The sequence below is a fragment of the Rhinatrema bivittatum genome, chromosome 3, assembly GCF_901001135.1.
Source record: "Rhinatrema bivittatum chromosome 3, aRhiBiv1.1, whole genome shotgun sequence".
NCBI classification, from domain to species: domain Eukaryota; kingdom Metazoa; phylum Chordata; class Amphibia; order Gymnophiona; family Rhinatrematidae; genus Rhinatrema; species Rhinatrema bivittatum.
This window is the reverse complement of record NC_042617.1, coordinates 38427906-38442204: the sequence shown is the minus strand read 5'-3', so window position 1 is coordinate 38442204 and position 14299 is coordinate 38427906. Positions and strand designations below refer to the sequence as shown.

The window sequence follows — 14299 nt, the reverse complement described above, 5'->3', positions numbered from 1 at the left end:
GATGACTAGGCTTACGCTACAGTCAAGTGCAGAACGCAAGCCACAGGTAGAAGCGTGTGCTACAACCAATGCCATTACCCACTCACCCGATCGGGATAACAGAAAGCGGAAGCTAGTTACTAAAGAAATGAAAAAAAATAAACCTCGCAAATAATTTCAGACGAATCACTTTTTTTTTTTTTTTTCATTTTTATAGTCAAAAATGAAATTTTACACAGAATGGAAACACACCAATATTTGTGCGAAAAATATTTTAAATAAACTTTGTTATTGGATTTTTTTGTTTTAATATTCTGATATACATATGTAACAAGGTTTGTGGCACAGTATCCAGAATCAAATAAAAAAAAAAAAAGATTGCTTTTTATTTAATCCTTCTAACCAAGCCGGTGCAGCTCACTATTTATATTAAAGCACCCAGCTCTCACCGTTTTTCACGCACTCGTAACAAAATTATTGCACGTTAAGCCACTGAAGGCATAGAATGGTCAAGTCCCATGTTGTTGAAACTTCTTAAATTCAAATAGAAAAATAGAACAAAAACATAAAGCGCACAGTATTAACAGGTATTTTTTTTTTTTTTTTTAATGGTTTCGGTCAACAGTGAGATGTCCTTTCGCAAATATCAGCACAGAGTTTCGCTTCTTGGCTTCCTTTACAAACATCTGGTTTGCAAAAGCAGATCACCTTGTATTATACATCCAAAGGGCATCTTCTCTGCCTCTCTGACTGCCTGTCAGAAAATGTCTTCGGTCTATGAACCTGCACAGACTATTTAGCCATAAGCTCTACGAGTTGCAGAAAGCTAAGTTTTTTTTTTATTTGTCTAAAAAAATAAAAATTAAAGGAAATCCTTGCTCAGCCTCCTAAATATCATCAGTTCCTTAGAAGTCTGTTTTGAAAGGTGCTGAATGAACTGAAGTTCTCTCTTGACTTCATCTGCTGTTTCCAGACCTTAAAATTCAAAATGTTCCTCTTCTTTCTTTATCCATGAAAATCACAAAAGTAAAAATGGTAGTATGGATAATCGGAAGGATAATACGATGATCCTTGAAAAAAGAAAAGAAAAACAAAAAAACAAAACAAAACCCCTTCTTCAAATGACTGTCGTCACACCACAGTCTCCACCCCGATTAACTTTGGCGTGAGAATTCGTGGCGTGATCCCGTTGTTCAGGTCCTCTTCAAACTCCAGTAGCTGCCCCATGAAGTTCAGGTTGGGAGAAATGATCGGTCGCTTCCCCTTGACAAATTTGTAGGCATCTGTCATGGTCATCCGCGTGTGCTTCATCAGGTAAGCAATCACAATGGTGGCAGAGCGGGAAACGCCGGCCTGGCAATGGATGAGGAGACCCTTCCCGCACTGGTGAGCTTCCTCTGAAAAGAAAAGGAAGCAGAAAGAAGGCATGAGGAGGACATCAGTTTACATATCCTTTCTTTCCCCTACTTTCTGGCAACAATTAAGCGTTCATCTCACATCGCTGGCTTCCTTTTTTCATGAAAGACCTTCCAAACTTGGGTACGTAGAGTAGAAAGGGAAAAACTAAAAAAAAACTTTACCCCTGACAAATTGCTTCACATCACCTAACGTAAATACTTTACCTGCGGTAGGGTTGCTACTTCACGCAGATCAGCGCTGGCAGAGTCCTAATTTTGCCCCATTGCATATGCATGGACTTATAAACTCTAATTTCCCTGTGAAAAAAAGTAGGACTTCATTTCCAGAACTACAAGAACCAAAAGGCGATGGGGCAAAAGCAGGAGATAGATCAAAATGTCCTACACCTTAAATGGAGCCAAATGGTATTCTAACATTATGAATGTATTCAGACATTCCTATAGTATTTTTGGATCAGCTGATGACCAAGGAAGTAACATTAGTGGCTCTATGGTACGGTCTGTACTTTTTTTTCATGATTTTTGGTGGCTCTAAATACTGCATTATCAAAAGATTGCTGAAGTTGACAATGCAACATTTTAAAGCAAGCTAGGACACAATTCATGTATTCCGTCTGTTTAAGAAACTATAAAATGTCTACCCTTAGGGGGCCCTTTTCAGGCTACTCACATTGGTGCAAATTCCTTAGGTAATTCCCCCCTCCACACACAGACTTTGCACCAATTTCAGAGTGAAGGTGCGTGCAAGCTTTCACTTTGAAAAATTATCCCAGGACAACGACACCACCACCCGCAAAACCTGGGCGGGTGGATTTTTAGAGAAAAAAAAAAGCCTAAATGCATGGGTGCAATCCCAAACCCCTCCCCAATCCTGCCCCCTCCACCCCCCCCGAAGAAAGCCTCTTGCCATTGCGGGCAAGGGAATGCGGGTTGAGGCCCTACACGTACACTTTTACCCAAGGAAATGCCTTTGAAATTACCCTCCCTATGTCAAAACTGAGCAACAACTCATTGCATACAAAAACAATCGGCTCTGTTCTGAAGCTCCCCAAGACAGAATGCCCTCAGGTGGAAAAAAGAAAAAAAAATAATAAGAATAACTCTGATTCCACATCATCAGGACTGTCCGAGCCAGTTTTTGGGTCGGTACCATTTCATCTAAGGACTTGTGGTCCTGCTTTAGAGACACAGGAAGGATAATTTCAGAAAACCGCGCTGGGGGGGCCCAGGTCCGTGTGTAGAAAGTATGCGAAGACTGTAGCCCCAAATTTCCCGAAATGGACTTCCACGCGCAAGTCTGCTTTGAAACTTAGCGTGCATGAACTCAATGTGGTGTGGTATATACACGCAAACACAGACAATTTACACCTGCTTGCTAGCGAGTGTAAACATGGGCACGTAGAGTTATGTAAGCACGAGGGTAAATGCTAAATCCCCACCCGGAATACTTCGTTTTCAGTCCCACTTCTGCGCACATTCTTTACATGCCCAGCTCCCCCGGGGAAAAGTTTCTACAAGGCCGCTTGCGAGCGTAAAACCTTGTTTTACGGGTGTAAATGCTTCTGAAAATCTGGCCTCAACACCACACGTCCTAAAGCTGCAAAGGGGGTAAAACAGGGACTTGCTCGGGCCTGTCCAAATGCCATGGAGCTAGCGGCTGACCCATCCCCAAGGACGTGTGGTGCTGCACGGGTCTGGCAGTGCTATAGAAATGGTAAGCAGCCGCAATCATTTTATTGCTTGTTTGTCCATGCGGGAAAAAAAAAAAAGTTACAGCTTGCCCGACCTGGGAGTTGCCGGAGCTGAATCCCTCCTTTAACCCGGATCTTTTCTTTTAAAGCGTTAAAACGCGTCTCGGGGATATTTACCGATGAACTCAAAGGCCTCCTCAAAGTACTGCCTAAGGTTCTGCTTGTTGCTGTCCGTGGCGGGGAGCCGTTTGTAGCTGAAGATGCCTTTCTCATAGTGGTAGAGGGGGAGGTGGGTGGTCACGTTGACGATGTAGCCGATGTTCATCCGCTGCATCTTCTCCAGGTCCTGGGCGTCGTGCTCGTTGCCCAGGAAGAGGAAAGGCAAGATGGGGGTCAGCTGTGCGTTCTCGATGTCCGGCGTGGTGGGGATGGACTGAGGTAGTGCGGCCGGCGCCCCGGAGGCTCCTCCTCCGTCTGGGCACTCTTGCAGCTGGAGGGAGTTGTCGCAGAGGTTTTCATGGTTCTGTTTGAAACTGCTGAGCCCACCTAAAATAAACAAGGAAACAAAACAGATAAATAAAATCGGAGGAAACGGTGCAATCGCACGCTCCTTTTGCAAGTCGTTCTCAAGTTTTAAAAAAGTATTGCTTTTTCCTTCTCTCTTGGACTCGCTCCCCACCCCCCTTTTCCTGGGGGAAATCTAATTTCTTGGGAGTTAATGAATATATTTTTCTTACTGGTTTAGTAGTTTGGGGTATTTAAATTATTAATCCCCTGAATATATTTGTCAGCATTGTTAACGTTGGTCATATTTGACTGAAAGCTGCTAAATAAATCATTTTTAAAAAAATGAATTGCCGACTCCGCCTGCTGGTGTTTCATTCAGACCATGATACACAGGAGGTGTACGCTTATAAGGCAAGTCAGGGATAACCTGCTGACCACGCAGCACGTTTCAGCACAGAGTGAACTTCCCAGTCGCTTCTAGCATATTACACAGGGCCACAACCAATTAAAACCTGGCAGGGTTAAGCGAGCGGTGACTTGTGCCATCCACATTGACGAATGCCTGCAGGTATACATCGGCTGTTCCAGTTTCTCAAAAAAAAACCCAAACTTTTCCATACCCCTTGGTGTATAATGTATTTTATCCACCTCACCTCTCGTTGTTCATTAACTCCGATTATAAACAAAAAACACCAAAATACACTGAAACAGCTATTTCTTGATTAAAAACAAAAAAACACAGCAATCCATTCCAGACAGATTCATGGTGACTAAGGAGTAAGGAACTCTTGTCAGTTGAAGGGACAGATTAAGCCTTCCATTGTATCCATCTGCCACTGGCTTTTCAGATTAGCCTCTCTGAAGGAAGAAGCACCGACACACTCTCAGCATGCTTTGCAAAAGGAATCGGGGATGCTGCTGGCACGCGGGACTTTTCTAGTGAGCTAAACAGAATCAGGAAACTGAAGGCTTGTGACAACCACCGGCTCCTCTCTCTCTCAGATGCCGCCCGCCCTGCCGTATACCACGCCTGCGAAGGATGCCGCCCCCCTTTTCTGTCACTCACAGACCGGTGCCTGGGACAGCCTGGCAAGGATGCAAAGACGGCACGGTTTTCAGAGAGCTGCATTTCCCTTCAGAGAGTTACGGTTTGATACACTTTGCCCTGACACAAATGGCCATGAATTGTTTTCTTGTGATGCAATCCACAAATACACAGTGTGGCCTGTAAAAAAAAAAAAAACAAAACAACCCACCCTACCAACCACTGAATTACCACGCTCGACAGAAACAATAGTCTGCACAACTGGCAGGTCAAGTCTTGCCGGCTGACTGACCCTTCGGTGCATTTAAAGCCACTCTACCTATCCTCTTGTTCACCGAGCCACAGCCAGGAAGACGTTAGCAACAGGGCAGGCCCGTCTGCTGCTCAGATCCTGTCAGCCAGTATATGCAGCCTGAAGTACAAGGCTCCTGCCTCCTCCCCCCGGTAGTACGGGAGCCAATGCTCACATTTAATCTGCTCCTCCCTGACCACAGCAGATCACTAAATCATGCAAGAACTCCAGTGTGGGCAGCATCCGTCTCAGGTTTTCCCATAATAATTAAACAAAAAAATAAAATAAAATTCAAGGACGGGCTTAAAATGAGGACCAGCTGGCATGGAATTTGTGCAGCATCTCAGATATGGGCACACAGTTTATACCCGGGGCCCATAATTGTAATCTAGCCCTATGGTAACAAGAAGGTTTTAAAATTTATATTCCACTTTTTATGACCGGTTAGCTATTTCAAAGCGGATTTCATTCGGGTACTGAAGGGTACACTTCCCCGGTCCTCACAGGGCTCACAATTTTAGTTTTGCACGTGAAGCAACGGAGAGAGGACCTGACTTGCCCTAGGTCTGAAAAAAAAAAAAAAAAAAAAAGCGTGACACAGTGCGGTTTCAACCCGAGCGGCTCTAACCCAGCAGGTCACCGAGTGAAACAAAAATGTTATGGGTAGGGAAAAAAAATAAATTGAACAGCATGATGTGGGTCAGAGATGCGCCCAGAAAAGATCTCCAAGTGATGGCGGCACAAACGTTTTCACCTCTTCCCTTCATGCCCTTTCTTTTTCAAAAAGCCTGTAGGGTCTTACTAGAGCCCTGACAGTCAGAGCCTGAAAGTGTAAGTGCACCTCCTAGATGAGATCTTTAGGTTTTATGTAACACAAAATGCCGTCTTAGACCCAGGATGTGGGTCGGATAACCTGCCTTTCCTTATACCGAGCATCGCTTTTGTAAGCCGACGAGGAGCTTGGAAACTTTTAAAATGTTTCAGCAGCACTGTTTGCACGCTGGAAGGGCAAAGAGACTGCTTCACTCTTCGGTCTGACTGTTTTTAGGATACGGTACATTTTGGGGGTTTTTTTTTCTTAAGAAACCCCGCCATGCATTTCCCCTTCTGGAAGGGACCTGCTTCTCGATTTTAATAAGATGTTTCTCTCTTCCCCGTGGTTCAGAAACGGAAGGAAGCTCTAAACTGCGATTACTGAAGGCGAATCGCGCCTTCTCGGCTGAAAAGAGAAAGCACTTTTTTTTTTTTTAAAGTAGCGATTACCCCCAGGGCTGCTGCTACTCTAACTCAGCAAAACACCTCAACGAGACCGCGGTTTTTATTGCTACTCCCCTCTCTGGTCAATCAAAACCAGGGAAGGCCTGGAGCAGCTTCAGAGCCTCAGGTTCACAGATGCACCGGACAGACAGACAGACAGATACACACACACACACTCCTCGAGGAACTGGCTTGGCCTCATTTTCTAAGCTGCCCAACCCACAAGCAGGGCAGATTAAACGTGAGTTTTTTCCAATTTTCAACATCATATTTTGGGGGGGATTTATAACCATTCAGCTATGGTTTTAAATCTCTACATAGTCATTCAATACAGATGCAAATTAGTATGTCTATAATCGTGGAACAAATATAGCAATTTGATATTTACTCAGCTATCACAAAAGCTTGCTTATTAATTTAGGGGGTTAATAATCAAAAGTCCCCGCGCACTGGTATCGGGGCCGACTCTAGGGCAAATGGCGCCCTCGGCAATAATTGTTGATGGTGCGCCATCCCCACCCCTGGGTCCTTGGTGTGGATTTGAGGGGAGGAATTGCATGCAAGCTCTCTCTACACGTGAGTGGTAGGGACAGGGATCTGCCAGCATCCTCTTCCCTACCTCTTAAACACCCTCCCCTCCCCCCCCATCAAAAGCACTTACTTCCCCGACTTAACCATCCCCTTCTCCGGCATCTGCTGCCTCCTGGTCTTTCCCTTCCCTCCTGCCTCCCCAGCTGCTGCCCTCCGCATCTGCTCATCCCCGACGTTCCCTTTGCCTTCTCCCCCCCCCCCCCCCCGGGCAAAATGCCCTGCATAATGGCAGATCTTCTACCACCACTGCTTTCCACCACTGCTGGCGTTTCCTGCGTGTGCAGGGCCAAGTTCCGAACACGCCTGTAGGACTAGCCAGGGTGGGGCACCAGCAGCAGCGGCCTGGGCTTCTGCTGCCCCTTCCTGATCACCCGAGGACGGCTCAGGGAGGTCTTGCACGATGCGAGGCGCGTCACGGCTTACGGGACTTCACACACAGCCGCACCTGCGCAAGACCGCAGGAGCCGGCGTCGGTGCTGGATCCTGGCCGTCGGCACCCCTCACGGCACAGTCTCCCGGGGCAGCAGCCCAGCTCGCCCTACCCTAGAGCTGGCCCTGACTGATGCAAATGCTGCGGATATTGCAACCGCAAGGTTTGCGCCAATAATAAAAGAAAACTGAGGGGCAAATTTTAAAAGCCCTGCGCGCACGCAGAAGTCAGGCCACCACGCACCACGCGGATTAAAAAAAAATAAAAAAGGCGTCCGCGTATCTTCTGGTACATGCACAAAAGTTTTTTCGTGGAAAAGGGGCGGGGTGTGGGTGGGACATGGCGTTCTGGGACTTTACCGTGAAATGTGCGTGTAAGTGTTTAAGCGCACGCCACTGACCCCGGCTGCGTATCTTTACTTCTGCTAAGGATGGCGGTTAAGTCCTAAAACAAAACTAGGCTAGTCAGCGGGGCTTTAAGGGCAGGGGGCTAACAGGGTAAAAGGGAGGCTAATTAACTAGGGGGTCAGGAAGTCCTATCCTTTACCTGGGTGAACTGGGAATGAAGTGGGGAAACTGGCAATTGCGTCGACACGAGGTATATGTTAAAGCCCCCCTACTGACGCGACAGAGGCGGCATTTGCACGCACACACCTTAAAACCACGCGCACATGTACACGCGTCCAGCCTATTTTATACCGTGCGCGCATAGACGTGCGTATGTTCTAACACGGCCGTGTCTCGGTACGCAAGCCGGCCTTCGCGCGTTTCAAAGTTACCATCCCCGTGCACCGTTTTGCTTTGGACTACTACCTCAGGAAAAAAAAAAAAAAGTACCCTAGAAATTTGGGCCAGTTTTTTCTAGAGGTACTTTCCCCTTTGGGGATAGATTATGCGTTATAGATTTGAAAACGTCATCTAAGCCTGCTATTTCCTTCCAGGGACCGATCGCCTCCAGACAATGAGGGTAAAATTACACATCTACACCCCCTGTGCCAAAGGCGCTGAATCCTGCCCTCTTTGTGAAAACCAATTAGCAACGCTCGCTAATTAAACATTTAAAACGTTTTAATTGTGGCTCCGTTACCTAATAATAGTTTCAGTAGGGAAGAAAATTATAACGCGAAAGCTCTTCCCGCAGGCTGCAAGGGGAAGCAGAAAAGCAGCGATGCCGGTGAACCCTGAAGCCCTTTTCGTCAGCCTCACCCTGCACATTTATAAAGAAATGACTCAAAACACTGGGCATTGCAGTTATTGGAGTTATTGCAGTTATTGCAGTTATTGGAGAAGAAAAGGAACTGCAAACCCGTTGGGAATCCAACTTTCTATTTCAATTAAGAGCAATCGTTAGCCAGTTGTTAGCCAGGGTGCACACTTTCAGGGGTACTTGGGCCATTGTCAAGGAGGACAAAACAACTTGCCCTTTTAAATTCAAGGGCACTTTATGAGGCTAGGATTCGAAAAGTAGTGTTTTATTGTTTTGGCAGGGGGAGGTTGAGCTGGGAGGGAGGAAGAGTGATTAAAAGCATAAAGGACATGCAGAAAAGGGGGGCGGGGGCCCTTCCTTCATACACCTCGTTTTGCCATGACATCAACTAGACGCTTCCCCACCTGCCCGGTTGCCACAGCAATGACACAAAGGCCCACAATGACATCAGCTGGCATGACATCAACGCTCTGAATGCAAACCCAAGAAGAGCAAGACGCGGATTCTAGGGAACCGATGATGTAATGCCAACAGGTGGCTCGGGCCCGCATTTGCCTAACTGGGAAAAAAAAAAAAAAAAGGCAACCAACAACACTACCCTTCCTGCCCATATGCAAATGTTTGTGTGTGTGTGTGTTTCCACAAGGACGCAAGAAGAGCTTTGTTTCCTTGTTCTGAAAAGATCCAGCAGCCGTTTAAGTTCAAATTAACTTTGCTAGTAGCCAAAAAAAAACAAACTTAAAATAAAACTAAAGGAAAAAGCAAAATAAAAAATATATATATATACATACATACAAATATTTATACTATACACACACACTTTTAAAATTATTAAAGAAACGTGTCAATGCATTCTCCAGATTTTAGTTCTTAAGAGGTTTTTGCATCTCATCACTATACAGAATGCCTGATGCAGAAACGGGACTGGGAGGGGGCGGAAGGATATTAGGGGAAGAAAATGCCTGAAATAACAAATACATTAAAGAATGCTTACATTTGGAAGTACAAAAATGTATATCTGTGTTCTTTCTTGATTACTACATTTGATTTTATTTCTAATTTGTTTTCTTTTCCTTTATTATACAAATATTTAATTTTCTTATATTTCCTCTTGTATACTTTTTTTCTTACCTTCTATTTATTTATTTATTTTTATTTCCTACTGAAAAAGTTACTCTTTGGCTGTTTACACTTCCAGGACACAGGAAACAGCTGCATAGGGAAAGCTAATATTTTTTCCTCAGGAAAGAAAATTTTTTAAAGATCAGAAAACTGAATCTCAATTTTTTGGTTGTTTAAAAAGTTCCAAATGAATGATGTTGGTAGTAATCAAATCCCTAAATAGGATTAAGATGACTAAAACACGTTTGACACATTGCCTTGCCTTGTGGTTGCCCTCAGCACAGACGGGCCGATAACAGTAAGGGGCGGTAGAAAGAGGTGCGTTGGTGCCCGGCGCACCCGCGTTTGACACACGCACAGTTCGGATCACCTACTGCTCGATACTGTATTTAAATGGCATGCAAATGCAAGCCGCGTCCAACGAGTGTCCATGAAGCGCAATCCATTTTACTGTATAGAGCGCTATACAGTGCCTATACAGTATCCTGGGTGCGCTGGTGCCTGTCATTTCAAATGTCAGGTACCAGGAAGTGGATGGCTCTCCTACAGTCCCAAACCAACCCAATCCAAGCCCCAGCAGAGAGAGTTGAAATTTCACAGTCCCAAACTTTCCCCCAGCCCCCGCTCACCTGCCCTGGCCGCAGCCACGCAAGCCCCCAGCAGCAGCAGTAGAAGGGCGGCGAGAGAGAGCAGCTTCAGCTGCCCCGCCGGCGAAGATGAATACGTGCACGCCTGTAGGTCCAATATGGATGCTCAAGGCAGCGAAGGCGCATGCGTACACGCAGTGACCGGCTGGACGTCTGAGGTCACAGCGTGTGCGCATGCGCCTTCGCTGCCTTGAGGCCTGGTCTGCTTTGATTCATAAGGTCGGGAGTGGTTATTCTGTTCAACTGCAAAATTAAATATCTGTACAAAGAAAAAAGTAAATATACTGCCAATGCTGCAGCTCTGAGAGTCAGCACAATTGTCCTTGGATTGCGAGTGTGTGCAACTTGTAAGCAAAGGATTTTCTAGACATCACTACAGTTGCATTAACATGGCTACCTAGTGTCTCCTGCTGCCCAAATTAACCCACTCCGAGTCCTACCCCAAAGCTGCACCATTACAAAGCATAGTGATTGCTTTAATAGAAAGTATGGGGGTGAGGTGAAGACTACTGCATTCTCATTTTTGTGTTGTTTACTTCTGTTCATTGCACTCTGAGAACTGTAATCCTGCTCGGAGATAGACTTCCGACCTCAAATCTCATAATGCATGGAAATGAAGGTCAACAAACCAATATATATTTTTTTTTCAAACATTTTGGCACACAGAATAAAAAGGTCACATTGAAAACAGAGCCCAAAAGTGAAGATCTCTACAACTCTGCGATGACCTTAGAATGCCTCATGCCAAACTGTATATTACGGGACCTTTCAAAAAGGACATACTGCTGGACATCAGTTTTCAGTTCCAGTCCTTGGGCTCCTCCAACAGGTTTGGTTTTCAGATTAATCCGCATATGCAAATTAACCTAGCTTGTAATGAAAATGTATGCATATCTGGCATGAATCTTCATTTGGAATATTCTGAAAACAGACAGGTTGGGGGAAGAGGAGGCATGGGAAATGAGTTTTGAGAACGACTGCCCCAGGATACATGTAAGGAACTATTTACCCTCTGGCCTCCCCCACAGGAGTGGCCTCAATGGTACAGTCTAATGTTTTATGTAGTAGTCTGAGAGAATATTTTAGTGAGAAAGGTAGTAAATTTAGGACATGGAGGAAGTGAACTGAAGGTGGTGCTACACAAGTTGCTCCTGTGATGGTGCACATGACACTGTAATTGGTTGTTCCTGATGCAATATCTGGGGGAGAAGACTTTCCCCCAAAGTTAGTAAATCTCTACACTCCTGGGTTTGTGTTCAAGGGAAGAGAACATCAGATCAAAATTCCCAAGGAACTGAGACCTGAAGCAGGCATGAGGCATTGGCAGTTAACTACAACATTATCTGGAGAGGAAGAGGACAACGGCATCTGCTAACCCAGCTGCTGATTTGAGGTGCCATCCAGGTATTAAATCTATAAGGGAGGAGAAATAAGAGAGCTATTCATCTGGCACTCACACAGAGCAGTCCGAGGAGAGAGCAGCAGAGATCGAGAACAGGAAACAAGAGACAAAGGGCTGTCCCACTAGGGAGGCGAAAGCCAGAAAAATCCATCCTAAGGGAACCTAAAATCCAGGAGTGAAGAAAGGATATTCCAGGAGAAGGAGAGGAAGATCCATTCTCTGCTAATAAGAGAAACAGCCACGTGGGTGCGCATGTACACGTGTATGCCAGCCTGCGCCAAAAGACGCTGCTATCTTACAGCGCGAGGTATAAAACAGGCTGTACGCGCATACACGTCGCACAATTTTTACATGGACGCACCAAATGCCAGCTCTACCGCGCAAGTGGAGGGATTTTAGTAGACATGCGCGCCGATGCAATTCCCAGTTCATTCCCAGCTCACTCAGGTAAAGGACAGGACTTCCTAACCCTCCTAGATAATTAACCTCCCTTTTAACCTATTAGCCCCAACCTTTAAAACCCCGCTGACTAGCCTAAAATTTTTTTTTTTATTTTCTTCCGCGCCATGCATGGCAGCAATAACGTTACGCGGCAGGGGACCCCGGCTCGCGCATATTTATGTGCTGGCTTCCTTCATAAATGCTAGAACGTCCATGCCCCGCTTTCATAAAAAACATTTTTTTGTGCACGTACCGGGAGACCTGCGCCCACGCGGGCGCCTTTTAAGATCCGTGCGGCGCGCGCCGGCCCAACCTCCGTGCGTATCTCCTGGCTTTGGCACGTGCCAGGCTTTTAAAATGTATCCCTTAATGTATTATAAATGCCACCCCCATACCAAATTACCACGAAATATATTTTGAAGTAGTTTCCTAGTAAGGAAGAAGTTGATGTTTGCAATGCAGCTACTGTGCGAAAAACTTTTTTTGGCAGCCGGCAACCTAGCATAATGCCTGGCTCTGAAGCAAAATCCTTCCCTTCCCCTTCAGAGAACCTCACCGGGGTAGAGAGGAGAAAGTGAGGACTCAGCCCCCGAGACTGAGCGAACCCCCCTTTACTATGGTAGAGACCCAGGAGAGGGGTCGTATACGTTACATTAACTGTAATTGTTGTAGGTTTGCTTTGTTTTTGACCTAGCTCTTTATAAATGCCTTTATTATGTTGCAGTACACAGCACGGTTATTTTTCAACTTCATCGACAAGACAAGCAGTGTAAATACTTGTTCCGTGCTACTTTGCATTTTCCAGTTGTCGAGTACACGGCGCGCCCACATGCAGTATACTAGAAAAGGTTAGAGCAACCTGTCCAAGGGAAATCCTCATACATACCAATATACTGCACCGCTAGGAAGAGGACCTAATCCCCATTTTCACTGCTAAACAGCAGTGAAAATAAAATAAAGTTAAGATGCATAAGCTGCTGGTGTGTTTGGAGAAGAAAGGCGAAAACCAGTAGACAAACATTTAAACAGGGCATGAAAATAAAGACTGCATTTACTGTAAACACGGCCAGCGGCTCTTTAAGTCATGTCATATTCCATTAAGACAGCACTGGCACCGGAACCGCACTGTGGCTGCAGTCTGCAAGAGGGGCCCATTTTAACCCAAAGTGCAGCCTCTTGGCCTCGGCTCCCGTCACTCCAGGGTCGAACCCGCCCTCCCCATTCCCCCGTGAGGATTCCAAGCCATGGAAAGGAAGCCCTGCCTGGATATCAACATGCACCGAGGAGGGCTCTCTTTGCACTAGCGCTCACAAGGCCGCAGGGCTCAGGTTGGGTGTGAGCTCATTGGAGAATGAAGGCAGCTGCTTCTTCCATGGGAAAAAACTCCAGCCTACCAGGCCAACACAAAATAAAGAAAGCAAGCTGCCCACTTTATTTAGCTTAGCTGCCCCTCCCTAAAAAGGGAAACTCCTCTCTCTTTAGCCTTATTTGGATTTATGGATCGCCTAAAGCAAACCCTAGGCGATGTACAGAGAAAACGAGCATAGAAAGTTACAACACAGTCGCAGCGCAGAAAAATTACATAAAAGTGGGACCAGGTCAATTAAGGCTACAGAGAACAATGGTTCAAATAAAATCCTAACACCTGGTCACATGCCTGCCTGAACAGCCAAATTCTCAGCAACGTTTTAAAGGTTTGCAAACCTTTGGCCAGACGCGGAGCCTCTGGCAGAGCATCCCACGGGATCGAGAGCGAGCACTCTCTGGTGCGACATGGTCTAAACGTGCTATTGCTCCATGTCAAATGCATACTACGTTGCCCGAAGATTCACTCATGAGAAAAAAAACTGCAAATAAAATGCATCATTCATTTCAAAGAATAGATTAAAAAAGAATAATGCTATACTTTCTCGGTGGAGGATTTAATGTCAGTGCACCTTACCTGCATGTCACCTTAATCCCAGCGGTTAGAGCAGCGGGCTACGAACCAGGAGACCAGGGTTCAAGTCCCACTGTTGCTCCTTGTGACCTTGGGCGAGTCACTTTACCCTCCATTGCCTCAGGTACAAGCTTAGATTGTGAGCCCTCTGGGGATAGGGAAATACCTACAGTACCTGACTGTAAACCGGTGTGATATCTCAGATCGAATGTCGGTATATAATAAATAACAAGCCAACGCGCACCACTGTCTCCAGTTTTAAAACATTGGAGTTTCGAGTGCAGCTATTGGCCCAGCCCTGGAATGCTCATGCTCCACCCCCTTTTCCGCCC

The 14299-nt window shown here is 45.8% G+C and overlaps 1 protein-coding gene across 4 annotated transcripts in view; it reads right to left on the bottom strand.

Annotated features, from left to right (window-relative positions):
• Window positions 1–517: 517 nt before the first annotated feature.
• DUSP10 (dual specificity phosphatase 10) overlaps window positions 518–14299 on the bottom strand; it is a 34034-nt gene continuing 20252 nt past the window's right edge. For all 4 annotated transcript variants that reach the window (XM_029593155.1, XM_029593156.1, XM_029593152.1 and 1 more), the window contains 2 exons: window positions 3266–3634; window positions 518–1376 (listed from right to left, as the gene is read on the bottom strand). In XM_029593155.1, coding sequence (XP_029449015.1) covers window positions 1111–1376; window positions 3266–3634 — 635 coding nt within the window. In that variant the 3' untranslated portion in view covers window positions 518–1110. The remainder of the gene's footprint in view (window positions 1377–3265; window positions 3635–14299) is intronic.